A 17413-nucleotide genomic window follows, 5' to 3' on the forward strand; every position below is an offset into this window, starting at 1 on the left:
TGTCTTTTCTGCCAGCCAGATGGTTGATAGGTGAGGGTGACCTGCTGCTGCCAGGGCAACATCCTGGGGACAGGACAAATAGCATTTCTCTCCCTGCATCCAGAGGTCACAAGAGACAATGCATTTAAAGTAAGCAAGGCTCTGAGACATCCTTGTTTGAAATTCCACCTGAAATTCTTGTGTTATTATTATTATTGTAGCCAGTGTTTAACATCACTAAGCTATCACCCAAGCAGACAATATCTCCATTTGTGGGCACAGAGCCATGCACAGAGCCATGATAACCTCATGGTTATCCTGTGGGGATTTGGCTGCTGGTGGCCAGGGCAGGCAGGGTGAGCAGGGTTCTGATGCTGGGCAAGGGGCTGTGCAATGCCTTGTTGTGCATGAAATAGGCCCAGTGAGGGGCTTCCTGCTCTCCAGCTTCTCCTTGCCACTTCTGAACGGGCCATGGCTCCATACAGGACTTTCTTCTGCTCTGTGTGTTCCGTGCCAAGACCTTGGCACAGGGTGATGATTTCAGCCAGCTCAGTGAGGCTGAGAGTGGGCAGAGGCACCTGGCTTTCATAAGCAGCTGCTTATGAAAATGCTCCCATTTTGCCCCTGAATGCCTGCCTACCTTTCAGCTACCTCTGAAGAGGTGAGCAGATGGGTGATCAGGTGCATTTATGTTTTAATCCCTTGTTAAAAGGAACACACAGGCTTTGAAATATTCTGTTTTAAGCAAATGGCTGCAAATAAGGTGTGAAGCCCACAGCCAGGCTATGCCCCTCACTCTGCCCTTTGTACTTCTCTCACCCTCGTGATACCTCCTGCACAGCCGCCTCCTCTCCCCTTCCTTTATTTTCTTAATTTTCCAGTAGGCATATCAATTAGATGAGAGCTTTTCCTTTTAAACACTGGGATTTTCACTTGGCCTGCTAAGGCTGTCAGGTCTCGTTTGCTGCTGAACGGTTCATGCTTTGGTGCTGGACAATGCATGAATGTTTAAATTGCCTGAAACGTCTAATTGAATTATCCTCAAATTACAAATCAAAATAGGGGAGGCTGTCTCTGGCTCACAGGCTCATTCAGTGGGATGTGTCTGCCATGCTGCTGCTTTTCTTTATATTTTCTTTTCTGCTTCCGACTAGGCCTGTGTTAAATGAAACTTAATACTGAAAGCATTTCTATTTGTGTGTGCAGGGGGAAGTGATGCCGAACGCAAAGGGAAATTTATTCACATTCCGGCTCTGAGTTCTTTTTGTGCTGCACAAAAATGAATTCATGAAATTTATATCAATGCATAGGAAAGGAAAACAGCCAGCTGCTATTTACAAAGAAACTTCCTTTCTCTTTCAGCCACAGTGATATACCATATAAAATACTTTCAGGCAGATATATATAAATAGCATTTAACTGTTTTTTTATGAGAACTCACAGATTAAGGAAACCAACTGTCATGAAAAATATTTCATATATTTAGCCAGCATGTATGATAAAATCAGCTTCCTAAAGCCTTGCCATAATACAACAAGGGAGAAATTTAAACCCATAGGATTTTCTTTTCTAAGTTAGGGGAGGCAGAGTTGGTTTCCGTGCATCACGTCTGCCCTGTCCTGAAGCCTCCCCAGCATCCCTGGAGGCTGAGCAGGACTCTACTCAGTGCAATAATGCCTCTTTCATGGATGTAGTATTTTTTATAGAATTTAATAATATGTGATACAGGGAGTTTAACTACCTACATCCAGCCTCTATAATTTTGCTATTGAACCTTAACTTGTCCAGTGACTGCCTGAAACAAGGGCTCGGAGTTGGTGCTGGTGCTGAACACTGTGTCCAGCACTTGCACTGTTCCTCCCCTCCTCTCCCCAGAAAATACCCCTTGAGGGACTGCATACTTTGCCAAGGCATTGGTGCCTCCCCCTGTGGCTCTCAGGACATCCCACAAGCTCTTTGTTTGCTGATCAGGTAAGGAGCCCGTGCCAGGGCTCACAGCCCTGCCTGGATGCTCACACCACAGGGGCTGGGCTGGCAGGACACTCAGTCTTATCAGGAGAATTGACAATCCTCATGCCTGTATCAAACTGTGTCATGGTGCAAGACAGAAGCAGCAGGACAAGAGTTTAAATGTTGCAGTGAGTGCTTTTGTTTTAACTAAAGCCAAAAGCAAAACAAGTTCTGAACATGCCAGCTGTCTTGATATTAATATTATCAGTATTTTTTTCCTGAATACTAAAAAACTTAGTTTCAGGCCACTTTTAAGGCCAACTTCTCTGTAAACTCATAATTAGACAACTGTTTCTGTGCTATAAATATGGTTGAAGACATTGCAATTAAGAAAGAACCTTAAGGAAATGGTTTAGATAAAATCTTTATTAATGGAAGATCAGCTCTGAAGGGATATTTTTGATAAGAAAGAAACATATATTAATATTAAAACTGTTAACACTTCAGTAATTGAAGACTAATACATACTATAAAATCAGTTGGCTTTTTGTTTTGTTTGTTTTTTTAACCTTTGATTACTTTGTGTGCCAAGGTTATACCTGCATGAATCAAGCATGCCCCAGTAAAAGCATTTTTCAAGAATGGAGAAAGCTCTGATTTGGAACTAATTGCACTGGGCATCTTTTAAAAAGATGTAGACCTTGGCAACACATGAAACCAGTGAAAAGCACTTCATGATTTTATATTACCAAAATCACAGAATACACATCTCTCTCATTACAATTTCTTGCTCCCTATCCAAATGATATGAAACCAGTAATCTAATTTATCTCTGTCTATGATAATTCTGTTTCCCAGTGATGGGATGGTGAAAGAAGAGCACATCAGGTAACATCAGGCTCTTCAGCACAGCAAAGTTGCTTCACCTCGTATTATTTAGCAAGGTTTTCAGCTATACTAAATCCATAACCCTGATGTCAGGTTTGGAGCTCTTTTACTCTGCTCTGGTCTAATCAGATTTGCACCCCATCCTCCCATTGCTAGTTGTGACCACCTCATCATAACTAAAGCAAGACAAGAGCTCAGCCAAACAGCAGTGAATTTGGAGCTGATAGTGTTAGTAGGACTTGAGGGACCTTTGAGTGTGCCCTGCTCTCCAAAGTGACATCTTTCTTCCTCTGCAGACTGGAGGTAAGGATATTGATCCAACAATTTTGATGCCCAAAGCAGGGGCCAATGACTTCCAGAGGCATTTTCTTTATGTTCATACAGAAATTTTAATATGGAAGTTTTCTTCTGCAAAACTTGTCTAATATTTAAACCTGATGGTTTAGTCTATGGCTTAATGGTAATTGCTGTAATTCATTAAACTGACCCCAAACCACTTTGCATCATAGAATCATAGAATTGTTTAGGTTGGAAAAGACCTCTAGGATAATCAAGTCCCACCACTTACCCAGCACCATCACATTCACCACTAAAGAATGTCCCAAAGTGCCACATCTACGTGTCTTTTAAATAGGTCCAGGGTTACTGACTCTACCACTTCCCTGGGCAGCCTCCTCCAATGCTTGACAACCCTTACCTTCTACCTTTAAAAGTAGAAGTTTTTCCCAATACCTAATCTAAAACTCCCCTAGTGCAACTTGAGACCATCTCCTTCTGTCCTATCACTTGTTATCAGTAGAAACTGACCTCCATTTTGCTAGAACCTCCTTTCAGGTAGTTGTAGAAAGTTTTCCCTGAGCCTTTCTCCAAACTAAACATTCCCAGCTTCTTTGGCTGCTCCCTTGTAAGACTTGTGCTTCAGATCCCTCATGTTCCCACCATGCTAGATGATTATTGTTGCTCTGTCCTTTTTAAGATTTTTTTCCAATCTGGGATTTAAAATAATGCCTAAGGTACCAGCAAAAACTATTAGGGAATAATGTCTTGGGAATGAAAGACAAAATGCTTCCCTATTTAAATTAATTTAATTCCCACGGCAGGTGTCAACTGGCAATCACTGGGGAATTACTTCAGCCTCCTCCGGCTGGGAAGGAGGAGCCCTGCTGTGGAGGAGGAGTGCAGGCTGTGGCAGCCCCTTGGCTTCAGCCTCACAGTCTGTGCTCTTCACCTCTGTGCTCTTCACCTCTGGAAAAGGCACAGGACTGGGGAGGGGAGAATCCCAGCCAAAGGACCCAGGTTTAGCTATAGTGTGGCAGTGTCGATCTGCCGAAGGACTGGTCATAACTCCTTTTTGTTCTGGAGTGGAAAAGGAGGGTGAAACCCATCCAGGGAGTTAGAATATAAATGGTGAACATTATCTCTTTCACCAAAATAAATAAAGATATGTAGTATTATGTGAAAGATAAATCACTCTAAAACTAGACTATGAAACTTTCAGCCCCTCAGCATCAGAGAAAGGGTTTCATGAGCTTTGGAGGGCTGAAGGAATGCATGAGTGTAATCCCTTTGTTTATGCACCACCAGCAGTGCACATATCTGGGGCAAGAGCTGCAGGGTTAGGTGGGACAGAGCCAGGACCTGTCCTGACACAAGCACAAGCAGCAGCCACGAGCTTCTCCAAAACCGCAACAGAAAGTGTTCAAGCAAGTCTGGTAAATTTGCATAAGACAAGTGCCTGAAGAGACACTGAAGCCATTCCCCATTCAATGCTCTTAGCTACATTACCAACAGTACACAGCAAAGTTTTTACAAGTACATTTTTATTTAAAATAAAAATTAATTATGGTGCCTTTTTAAAATAGGGTACTGCACAATCTGTATATGCAACACAGTTTTTGGTACAGAACATATTTATTGAGCAATATCCTTAAATACTAAATATACATTAATGGCTTGTTCGAGAAACATGACAACATTAATTCTGATATTTTTTTTCTCTTTAGTCATTTAACCACCGATACAGATTTCCTAAAACAATATTCGTTTTCATCTGTACATGTGGTACACAGTCAAGAAGGCAGATCTTAGAATATTTACATTCATGCATTGATTTAAACACACTATTTTGCAGTTTAAAATAATATATTTTTGTTTGTACAGGTGCAGGGAGTATTGTAAATACACATCTACCACAGGCCTGATTCTCCATTGCTTGGCAGCATCTATGGTCATGACCTGGTTGGAGCAGGGTGCCCACACTTTCTCTACGTGCTGTGACCATATGGCATGCAAGACTGGACAATTAGGTCTCTGTATAGATATATATCAATAAATCTATATTTTTTACTTCGTAGAACTTTCCCCTTTCTTTCCATGTCTGTTTTTGCAGCATCTATCCAAGGCAGAAATGCTTCCCTGGGCACACAGCTGTGTCAGGTACAGGACAGGAAGGGGAGCAGGGCTGGGGCTTCAGCTCCACCTTCCTGTCTTGTGAGGATCCAGGAAACCAAACACTTTGCAGCTCAGGCCCTTAAGGTGCATTCCCTGCTAGTGGTGATCCTTGAGAAGAGATTTGGAGACTGAGGGCAGAAGTTTGCCGAGTTTGTCTGGGGGTGGTCAGAGCACAGCAAGTACCTTCTGTGTAGAAACTGGCCGCCTTCACTTCTGCTAATCTGGGGATCTGACTATTTTGTGAATTAAGTTAGGCAGGTTCTTTCTACCTCTGATATTTTAGTGACTAAAAAGGAATTAAAAATGCTTGTAAAGCTGCATTTTGGGTTGCCAGTTCCCCTGATTGAGGATCACTGCTTAGTGAAGTGCTTATGTATCTGGCAAATTCCTTTCCCTTTGTATTATAGTACAATAAGGAAGCACAGAAGCCTCTCTTATATAAGCTTTGCAAGTAGTTTGTAGAGTATTAAACACAACCTTAAACCCCAACAGAAAGCCCCAGAAATCACTCCTCAGTGACATCCCCTGTCTAGCCTCTCTTTTCTGAAGAGTTGTGTCTGATTCCAGTGTACTTTTCCAAGCACCTTCCCAAGATCACTTTGGTACAACATAGTCAACTGTACTTGGGCAGGAATCTAAAGGCAAAACTTCCCCATGCAAGATTTCCTACCTCTCCCTGCCATGCTGTGATGTGAGGGCTGAGGGCAAAGGGTCTGGGCAAGTAAAAGAGCAGCTCTCAGCTTGCCTGCTGCTGCTTTTCTGTGGCCAACACATTATAAAAGCTTATGAGGAATGTTTGCTCAAGAGCTATTATGGCAATTATGTGCCCGATACATTTATCAGCATGTTGCATATAATGATAGTGTATATCCACCTAGCAAATAAGCTACATGTATTTCTCTCAAAATACTGCCACAGAGCTGGTACCTACTTTTATCTTCATTATACAGATGGGTAAACTGAGGCACAGAGAGGCAAATTTACTTGCTAGTAAACAGCAGGTCAGTGGCAGAGTTGGAAATAAATCCTAGGTGGCATGTGCTGTGTCTTGCAATGCCTGCCTCTCTGCTCTCCATGAAGTTTTTAAAGTTTATATTCTTCTGAAGAGTCCTCATGGGGCCTGGGCAGGGTTTGCTTGTGGGTTGTGTCATGCACCAGGGTCTTCTCTAGTGAAGACATTTTTATCACTGCTATCACTGGATATCAATGTTTGGTGACCATCTCTTTTTACTCTTTTTTGCAAAAAAACAGACATATTTTGATGAGCATAATGACCTACACATCCAGTTTATGATTTTGATCTTACAGAACGTGCCTTTAAAGCTATATAAGGAAACAAATAAAATTACAACCTTTAGGAGAAAGTGCTAATCCTGAGCCCATGTTATGCTAAACTTGTCTGCATTCATACTTTATACTCTCAGATAAACATGCAACCATCTCAAACTATGCCACATTTCCACATTTAGGCTGAAATAACTGGAGTAAAAAAGAAAGGCAAACATAGGTAACTACACCAAAATAAATGTTATAGCTTAAAAATATTCTAGAAATATACTTGCAATATTTTTATTATAGTATTTAGGGGCTAAGTGCTTTAGGCAATCAACATTTGGGATACTAGACTCAAATCATAAATTCTGTCATTTTAATCCCACTTGGGATTTAAAAACATATCACTGTGTCTTGAGCAAGCACACAACATGAATGTGGCTGGGAATGATCACGCTCTTGGGGCAAAGGGTTACTTGCCGCCTTTCACTTTTGTAATTGCATTCACTTCCCAGGAAAGTCTAGCTTTAAAAAATAATTTTATGCAGTTAAGCTTCTACATAGTGGTGACAGACTAAAAAGCTAAATGAATAATTACATAAATTTCTCAAGAGCAATATATAGCAGCATTTCATTTTGTAATTGAAAAAGTACTTATATTTACATGCACCCTATTGTTTGAAAGGTAATAGAAAACTACAGATGGGCCTGAGCTGAGGCTGCCAATTTGAACATTCCAGAGCTTTTTTTGGGAAGATCTGCAGAACATTGTCTTCTTCTACCACCATGTCAAACTCTGCATCCCAGGAATAGATTACCCACAGGCTGGAATGCACTCAAAATCAAGGTCTGATTTCTGCAGTTCAGGCACATCCTTATATAAAACTGAAAATATTGGTGTGTTGCAGTACTGAGGGACAACACAGATGGGGGGCAGCCAGATCCCAGAGTGAGACTGCTATAGGTGCCTGGGAGTTACCCACAGACATGGAGCCCCAGTGGTACCAAAGCTTTATGTCCAGACAAGAAGCCAGGGTGTAACTTTGTCTTTGACTGCATCACTGCTTTCAGCACAGAGGTAAATGGAGACATACATGTGGAGGTGTGACACAAAGGAAAGTTTTCAGGAGGTAGGGAAAGACTAGCATGTCAACTAGCCTCATCACCTCTATCCTAAGGGCTACTTACTGAGTCTGACCTGAGATCCTACATGAAATGAATTTGGGTAGATTCAGCTTTGCTTTAAATAGTCTGCAATCCATGTCATAGAAAGTATGCTGAACTGTATGCTGAACTTGGCACCACTGTCAGTCTCAGCTCAGGAGAGGTAGAGACCGAGGTGATGTTGGCACAACCAGCTACCAGACCCTCAAAAGTGGTCCTGCAAGTCAGACTTGCAATGTCCTCAGTTCAGGAGACTCAACACTTTCAGGGGACAACACTAACCAGTGAATGAAGGGAATTTCAAAGGGCTGCTAGTACTTTCAACACAATCCTGCCCAAATACTCACACCAACATGTAAACAGTATCTTTCCTGTAGGAGCTTCCCTGTGGAATCAGTGTGAAGCAAACACAGAAAAACATGGAATTTCAAAAGGGAACATTTTTAAAGATAAAATAAAAGTGTGGTGCAAAAAAAGGAGGCTGATCATGAAGTAGTAATGTTTAAACCACATCTTAATAACATCTCTTTCAATAGCAATGCTAATTGCTAAAATCTTACATTTTGATTTCTTCTGCCTGAAAATCCTTCAGCCATGAAAAATGCATAGTCACAAGACCACAGATAAATTTCCTGGGATAAGTCACAAGTTCAGGGCAATTTTGCTTGATTGCTTAACAGAAACCTTTGTTCCCCTTTTAATAAAAAAATAGTAAGAATGAAAAGAATGACGCATCAGCGTATGAATCCGCACAGGCTGGAGAAGCACACAGGTGACACCTCTCTCCATTTAGAGGGAAGTGTCCTCCCATTTAGAGGGAGAGACCTCCCTCTGACCCATCTGTGATAAACTACTGCCACTCTGGCAGATCACCCTCTCCTCAAAAGATCCTACTTCAGAAGCTTTTTGTGGACACTCAATTCAAACTTAAAAGTAGGGGAAGAGAGGGAGAAGAAGCAGAAGGCATCGCAATATCGCTTTCACGGGACGCAGCATGCAATGCTTATGCCTTTGTGAGGCCTTTTCCCTGGGCAGCCCAGGTGGGTGAGTTTATCCTTCCTTGGAGTAGTAGCAAGCCTGGAGAGCAGCCTGTTTTTCTCTTCTAGGTCACTGAAATTAAGTCCTTGGCCACACAGCTCCCTTCGTTGCTTCATTTCACCCACCTTGCGTACTCCGTGTGTGTGCTTTGAAAGTTTACCACCTCCTGCGCCTTGATGGGGATTTGGGGATTATACAGCTGCATTGTTATCAACTGTTTTGTTGTTTTGGGAGGAGGTCATTGCATATTCGGACCGACTGGTTCCGTTCTCTTCTTTCCTCATTGGTTTCCTTGGGTGATCCCAGATTCGGTGATGTACAGGCAAAGCAGGGAGAGAAGAAAGAACAGACATCAACATCTTCTTTGTCAATACAGATCATCAAAAGCAAGGACGTGTAAGGTACATAATAATACTAAACTTCTCCTGTCTATTTTTCCCTTTTTGAACACATGCCAAAGCAGCAGCTAATTTTGTCAAGCATTATAATCTACCTGGAAGGTGACAGGTCTGATCCTAAAGTGTCATGATATGCTGTTGGTGTCCCCAGGCTAGCGTGGTAGTGTTTACAGGTGTACGTGTTGCATGAGATGAAGGCTGCTGGAAGGAATGTCCTCCACCAGCACCTTCACCTCTGGAACACAGGCTGGGATGCTGGGCTGGGTACTGGGGCGGGATCTGCCTTGGGGCAGCCATGACCTTTCTCCTCAAAGTGTCTTATTCAAACTGGGATGATGACCAGTCATGTCCACCAAGGACCCAACTCCCTCAGCAGTCATCAGGACACCACTGTGTTCAGTCACTAGGAGTGGACTCATCTGACCAGTGCAGATAGGTACACCTGTGGTGACTACCCCAGACAATCTCCACAGCTAGTGGAGAAAAACATGTACTTATAAAACATGGTTCAGAACAGCTGAAAGTGGATACCCAAAATATGTCAGATGCTTTGTGCCCAAGGCATTTGCATTTCCCTGCTCTGAGATACAGGCGTCTGTGTTCTAGGTGTCTGAGTTAGTGACTGAAATATGGTGCCTGCTGTGACCTACCAGACTTCCAGCACCATCCCCTTCTTGCTTTGTTTAGTGGCCACTCATACTATCTGGTAACACAGGATCATGTGTTAATTGTAAGACAACTCAGGAAATTTTCAACAAGTGCAGAAAACTATCAAGAATCTGTACATCACAGAGCAAAATAATTTATTTAGGGTTTTATAGTTACTCTGAAAAGGGAAATCTGAGCTTGAGTCCCATAACAGACTGTGTTTCATCTTCTAACTTCCCCCCACAATTTCCCTTCTCAAAAGTGGCTTAGCTTGAGGTTTTAAACATAGTAGGAGGAAAAGAGCTTTGTATTGTTCACACAGATATTTCAGACAAGTGTCTTGAGTTTAATGTGTTGCTGAGGGCAAAAAGAGGACCAGATACAAGTATTATAACCCTCAGTCTGTGCTATTGTTCTTGTCAATTTTTAACAAAACCAACAGCAATGGATAAAAAATGGTTAATGATATTTAATTTCAGCAAACTATTAATGAAAGATTTATGGAGAGTGATTACAGGTAAGTCAATTTGTTTGCTTGTAATCTCAAAGAAAATACTTCTGATTGTGATAACTTGTGCCTCTCTACCTGGTAAGAGTTAAAGCTTGTTAATATTAGTCATGATTCCAGCTATTAGAGAATGGAAACGGGAGACTAAGAGTTAAGGAGGCTAAGGGGTTTGATGAACTGTTTTTCAGTGCTCAACATGCAGTGCCTGTCTGCACCTGACACGAGGGTCTTTCTTCTGTGACATTGAAAGCACACATCCACCTCACCACATCCCTGACAGGAAGAATGGAGAATCTGATGGCAGTGCTTTTCTGGGGTGGGGGGCAGGAAAAATGCTGTGGCTGTCTAAACATCTCGGCTGCTTTCAAAAATTATCTTGTTTTTCTTTTCTCCCAGTTCCAAACCTATCAATAGTTAAAAAAATGAAGACATTTTGGCCACTTTAACTCACTGTTTTTCTTCTATTTACCCCTTCTTTCTTTGATCTCCTATGTTTCTGCACCTCTCCATTTTCTTTTCCTGTCTTTTCCTCTTCTTTCTTTACGTCAAAAAATGTCTTCCTCTCATTTTTATTTATATTTATACATTTTCTAGTAGTGACTTTAAGATGCACTGATTCAGTTGTCCTGAAATTTGCACTTTGCCCTCCCCAGGCTGGTGTCCCAGCACAGACCTGGGAGGATTGGAGGCTCTCCTCTGATGGTGAGATCTTTCTGCAGACCCTGTTAGACAGGTTGCCAGAGATATCACACCACTGGCACTTGCATGCAATGGAAGAGTATTTTTTTAAGAGCCTGCAAATAGGGGAATGGAGATTTTATCAAGGTTCTGCTTCTGCCTTATCAGTTGCTCTGGCTTAGTGCTAGCAAAACAGAGCAGTTATTTTCTTGAGTCTCAATGAAAAGACTATTGTCAGATGCAAAAGTTCAGGCTTGGAGACTGCTCTGTTTAACTCCTCTCAATTTGATTTCAAACGCACAACAGGCAGGGATTTGGAGTCACACTTGCCCCAGTTACACCATTTGAATCACTGTTTTGGGACATTGCTATACACTTGTCACTGTGATTAAATTGGCCCGTGTATTTAAATATACAAGGTCATTTTGGCTTGTTGTGATTTTTCAAGTACCCTCTTGCATTAGGGCATTGGCTCGCTGTGTGCCACTAGCTTTGTGCCACTAACTCTTTTTACTCCAATTTTTCTTGACTGTTGAGGTCCAAGCATGCAAACTTTCTTCTTGCACACCAAGGGGAACCCCCTATTTTCTGCCTAAAAAGCCAAACTGTGCATGATTGCCCAAAGCGTAATACTCCAAGCCCCCTTTCAGATGGTAAGCTATGGACACAAATTTATGCATTTCCATTATAGGGTTGCTCTTCATTGGTTAAAGGGAGGTTTCAAATTAGTGAGGAAATGAGTAGGGAACTATCCATATCTGTAACATACTCACTTGGTGGCAGGCGAAACACGCTTTTCACTAATAAGTGGTTTGCATTTTTTTACAGTATAATTTGCTACATATTGTATAGCAAACAAATTGGGTCTTCATGCTAAACATCTGTGAATGAAACTCTGGCCATGTAACTCTGTACAGCTTAGCACATGCCCGAAATGATGCCTCAGAGTCCATAATGACCTCTCCACCATGCATGCATTAACTTGCGCGAGTCCTAAAATCAAGAAAGCATCAAAGAGCCATTTAAGAGTGTATTTCATACGTCCAGCTAAAATTTCAGATGAGGTTCTGATCACATTATATATCTTACTTATCAAAGAATTTCATATTGGCTCGTTATATTGGTTTGAATCAATCCTCTGCAGAGTCCTGGGTAAAAGTCAGTGTACTGATGCACATTTAAACACAATTTTTATGTTCTACGTTTAGAAAACTATTTAAAAGAAGCATAGTTGCTGGCCCTTTATCATGTCTAGTCACAAAAGGTAGTTGGTATTTTTGACAAAACCCTCCTTGGCAGCTTTGGCTACTGTGTAAATTTGGTGTAGACCTACTGTTTGTAAGGCAATTATGTGACAGAGAACTAGGAGAGGGCTTCACCTTGTATCCCATTTGTACACACTTCAGAAAATCTGTCTGTGACTACTCTGACAAAAGCAAGTAAAACCAGAGCAGACTATTCATTTATCCATGACTTTATCATGCCTCATTATAGGCTTAATAAGGCTTTGAGAAGAGTAAGATCATTTTGACATGGGAACAGAAGTTTTGTCCAAAACAGAAAGCTGCAAGAGAGTTTAAAACTCCCAGTGCAATCCACATCTCATACACCTCCAGGTGCTTCATGCTTGAAAGGGATTAGAGTTTAGAATAAAACCTGATTTCATAAGACAACCTGAGTGTTGCAAACCTGTTTCTCCTAACTACCACCACAGCAATGTCTCTGATGAGTGACCATGGATCAAGTCCAGCATCTGGGAAGGCTGGGTTCCAAGGAAATCCAATCAAGCTAGGAAGGGGTGACCTTGAGCTGGCAGCAGAGACATGACAGGATCTCAAATTCATCTCCTTCTGGGGTTCCCGTACCCAACTCAGCACTGCCAGGAGACACCTGTCTCCACCTGGGGGTGTGCTGCCCTGGATTATTCTCTGGGGAAATATATATCCTATTTCTTGCCATACAGGAATAGAGGGTCATTCTTCTTTTCAGGTATAGTTAGAAGATGGAACACTTTTTTTGGTATGCGTTGTTGGAGGGGATGACCAGTGCTCAGAAGTTCAAAGTGAAATTTCACTCTTTGCTGAGCAGTGGTATAAAATTGTAAATTGTAAAAGCCAACTGCAAAATTCTCTTTCTATATACATACATATATACATGAAAGATTGCACTGTATGGGTATCAGTATCAAGTGACAGAGATTTTACCAAAGGGGAAAGCTATGAGGCATCTCAGTACTTTGCATGATTGTATCTGTGCCAATGCACAGGGTGCCCATGCCAAAATTCCCTTTTTGTTTTCAGTTCCTCTCAGGAAGGTGCTCTTCAGTAGCATGTAAAGAGCTTGTCTCTCTCCTCATTGCTGTTTCACCCCTGAGCAAAGTTGTGTAGGCAGCTCCATTTGGCAGCCCCACTTCTGTGCTGGGCGGAGTGTGTCCCTGCTGATCCCTGGGGCAAAATGGCTGAAGGAGAAGGCAAACCAAAGAGCTGTTTCACTTTTATGTGCAGTGATCTCAGAGCTCTTCTCCATAACAATATTTCATTAGCTATCTACACATAAAAGATAATGATTTTCAATAAAATTGAGTCTCATACAACACACCCATTTGCATCACAGGATTGGTCTGTCCTCAGGGGACATAGAAATACCAGAAATACCCACAGAAATATCCAAGTTACCTATATACCAATAAATAGAGATCAAGCTGCAGAGGCATCCTTCTGGGTTACAAAAAGTTGTCTAAGAATCAGGATAGATATATCTGTATAGATATCTCAGCTTCATCTCCAGGGCTAGGATGCTAGCAATACCTGTGGCAGTGCTGCTGAGAGCCCTAGGCTAGACTTCACTGCTGGAAGCCCAGACAAGATGATTTGTGGGCTACAGTCACACTTCAAATACATCCTTATTTAGCAGATAGGAATGGAAGAATAAATTTTGTCATGTTATTCAGTTACTAGACCATCACTCTGCATAATCTGAATAGGAACATAAAGAACATTAATGGAGGCTGTTTACATCTCAGTACTGGGGATGTTCATCAAACAACTGCTTGATTCATGCTGGCCATCAGTCATAAGAGGTGAATGACTTTCCATGAGAGCAAGAGAAGTTGCTTTCTAAGAGCAGTTTGTGAACAGGACTCCTGCTAGAGGAGCTCAGTGCACTGGCAACAGTTGTTTTCAGGGACACAGCCATTAAATTAGTGTGTGGCCACACACAGCCAGCCTTGCTGGCCAGCCTGGTGCTATAGCTCAGACGTACAGGGCTCATGTTGGGGGACACTTCTCCAGTGAAAATCTTCAGTATCATGGAAGGAGTCTCATTCTGACTTCTACCTTTCACTGTCTCATAGAGGCAAGAACAAAAATCAGTCTGGATATATTTTATTTGACAATGTAAAGGCAGAAGTCAAAGAAGAAACCCAAATGATGAAAATTCTCTGGAACCTTAGTTTGTCTCTATTAAATTAGCGAATGGCCATATGTGGACCATCTATCTGTCCAGAAAACAGGCAGTACACTATTCATTACTCGTAGGAAGAGGTTACTGGCTCTACTACCTCCCACATACAAAGCAAATGTTTTACACTTATAATAAAAAGCAGCTCCATCTGGACAACTTTTATCAACACAATCACTACCGCTCAATGTTTGTGTCCCAAGGCTTTTACATGTATCCCTCATATATCCATCTCCACTCAGGTAAGTTAGATAGTTCAATATCTAAAAGACCTACAGACTGTCTTGTCTCAGTGTTTATTACTTTTTATCACAATATATATTTTTTTTACTTACTCTTCCAAACTAGAAAGTGTTATAGGTGTCTTGAATAATATTACCTGCAGCATTTGAAAAGACTGTGTATATTGGGTTATTTTCAATTTTAGACATTTCACGGAGTTCTCCTTCCTCAAGCTGCATTGTCTCTTTGCTCCTTATGAAAACAAATAAAAAGTCTTTTGTGAATCAGAAAAGGCCATTCTTTCCCTAGAGACCTTTGGGTACTTCAGTCTTAGCCAAACTGAACCAGTGGTCAGATGACAAAAAATATTTACAAGAGCAAGTAATCATACAATCTTTAACATCTTCAGACCTTTTCTGTCTGTCCTGTGTGGACAGGGAGAGATCTGTGCAAGTGCTCTGCATAGTGTCAAGATGATTTTGCAAAAGGAGAAAGTCTCTTTCACAGCTCTGGAAATCATGTTGCAGAATAGCTTGCCATAATTCCAAGATACCAACTGCTAAGGAGAGCTTCTTCTTTTCTGACTGCTCACGTGAGCGTTTTGAAGCCTGTGATTTACAGCTAACTCAGCTCTGCCTCACAGCCAATTTTAGCTGACCAGTTTTTGGAGTATATTTAAGCAAGCCCTGCTGGCATGTGGGCAATTTCTGTTTTGGGATGGCTCACACTCAAATTCCTCTCTCTGTGCATGGATTGAGCCTTTGCTGAGTGTTTCTCTTATGGAAGAAAAGAATCCATTCTGCTTGGCAGCCATTCATCAGCACTAAAGAGGTTCCCTGAGCTGGTGAACTGGGCTGTGAAGCGTGGGGGGCAGATTTCCTTCTGCAGAAGTGCACCTCTCTCAGCCTGCTGAAGTCACTCTGGGTATGTCTAAAGGGAGGACTTGGACTGTTCAGATTGCAAGTAATTGCAGTGGATTGCTGAGCCACATGTGAAATTTAAGAAGTGGAATTTAGTCTCCATTTATTTTCAGCAGTGCAAAGTCAGAGTAATTCCACAGACTTCGTTGGACTTGAGGAGGATTTGTTCTGATGTTACACAGGAAGAAGATCTGTCCCTGGGAGACAAAGGTGATGGATGCAATCCCATTTCCTACTAAGACTTCAATTAAGCTAACTTCAGAATTATGCTCCAACAGAAAACCAATCTTAAGGAAGAGAAGCAGCTTTATTATTATGATACTGGACTATTAACTGACATAATTGATAAAAGTACTCTCAGTGACCCCTCACATAATAACCCACTCTTTGCATTCCCCCTAATGATCTTTAAAAGGTTTTATTGACTGGAGGGATATTACTGCTGACATTATCTGTTGGGTGTTGTCAGTGTAGAATACAATGTCAATATGTTTTGATTATAAAAGGAGAAAAATGAATGGGACTAATGTAAAAAAAAAAAAAAGAACTCATAATGCCAGCTTTTCAGACTGGCAAAAAGCTACTAAACAAGATAAAAATAAAAATCAAAGTAAAAATAAATTTAAAAATTATATTCAATGCGTGAAATGAAGGCACTTTGAACAAAGCCAAAACATGTCTGGAGGATGGTCACACCATGGCCATGCCTGGCAGTGGACTATGCACTGGCAGTGCCCTTTGGGGATGAGCTGGGCACACTCCTGCTCCTCAGAGGCCTGTCCTGTTACAGAGCAGTGCAGGCAGCTAAGGCAGAGTCATGGAGCTCCGTGCATGGTGCACCATGATCTGTTAAGCATCACAGAAGCTGCCTGGGATTGGAAATATGTATGTTCCACCCAGAAAAATGAGATTATTTGTAACTCTACTACATTAGGCATGATCTGCCCCCACAAATCTGGGACATGCATGTTCTCACAGATGCTGGCATGAGGGCAACAAACTTATCTGCCACTCTGTAATACAGAAAACATCAGTGGAAGCCCAAACCTAGATATCTCTTTTAGTTTTTTAAAATTCACTAGACCTTCTAGACAGATTGAGCAACTATTTAATGCTTGCTATCTTCAAAGTGCTTAACAAACATTAACTAGGAAAACTGGAGAAACATTAGAAGGTGTCCTTATAAAATGATGTCCAAATTGGAAGGGAAAGTGGAGGAGGAAAATGGAACAAGAATTCCCTACTATCTTTTCAAAATGAATGGCTGTTAATGCCTATGCTCTGCGTCAGGGTGGACATCAGTACTAGAAAAATGGGGATTTGAAATAATGAACAGAGACAGGAGATGAGCAGGGGCTGCTCTTTCTTGCTCTCTATCAAGGACAATACTCCCCTCATCAGTCAAGTGACTGTAGATACTGGCATTTTAGGCAATGGACTTTTCGATCCCCCAAATTATGGTACTTTGTGTCCAGATATTTTGCTGAATGCAGATAACTACCTTGCCATTTAATCACTGTCGAAATTAGGCAACAACTTGAATGATGGACTTGATCCATACAGAAGAACGAAGCTACTGCTATTTCACAGAATCATTTAAATGTAATTTCACAATATTATTTAAATAGTATGATTGATTTCTGTGCAGATGAACAAAAATTCTCTGCAGATTTTCTGTTACAGAAATGTCTTTGAAAGAAGAGTGTCTGCAACACAAATAAATGCAAGGAGCTGAGAAGAAAATTAAAACTCATAAAATTAACTGACCTTTGCAGCTATCTAGATCACTTTGCATTTGAGGCAATCTGTCTCTGCCTTCAACCAGACTGAGACCACTG

The 17413-nt window shown here is 41.4% G+C and overlaps 1 protein-coding gene across 1 annotated transcript in view; it reads right to left on the reverse strand.

Annotated features, from left to right (window-relative positions):
* Positions 1–8933: 8933 nt before the first annotated feature.
* Positions 8934–17413, reverse strand: part of PRIMA1 (proline rich membrane anchor 1) — a 44069-nt gene continuing 35589 nt past the window's right edge. The window contains exon 4 of the mRNA XM_062495531.1: positions 8934–9033. Coding sequence (XP_062351515.1) covers positions 8934–9033 — 100 coding nt within the window. The remainder of the gene's footprint in view (positions 9034–17413) is intronic.

This window comes from Cinclus cinclus, chromosome 6 (genome assembly GCF_963662255.1).
Source record: "Cinclus cinclus chromosome 6, bCinCin1.1, whole genome shotgun sequence".
Classification (NCBI taxonomy): domain Eukaryota; kingdom Metazoa; phylum Chordata; class Aves; order Passeriformes; family Cinclidae; genus Cinclus; species Cinclus cinclus.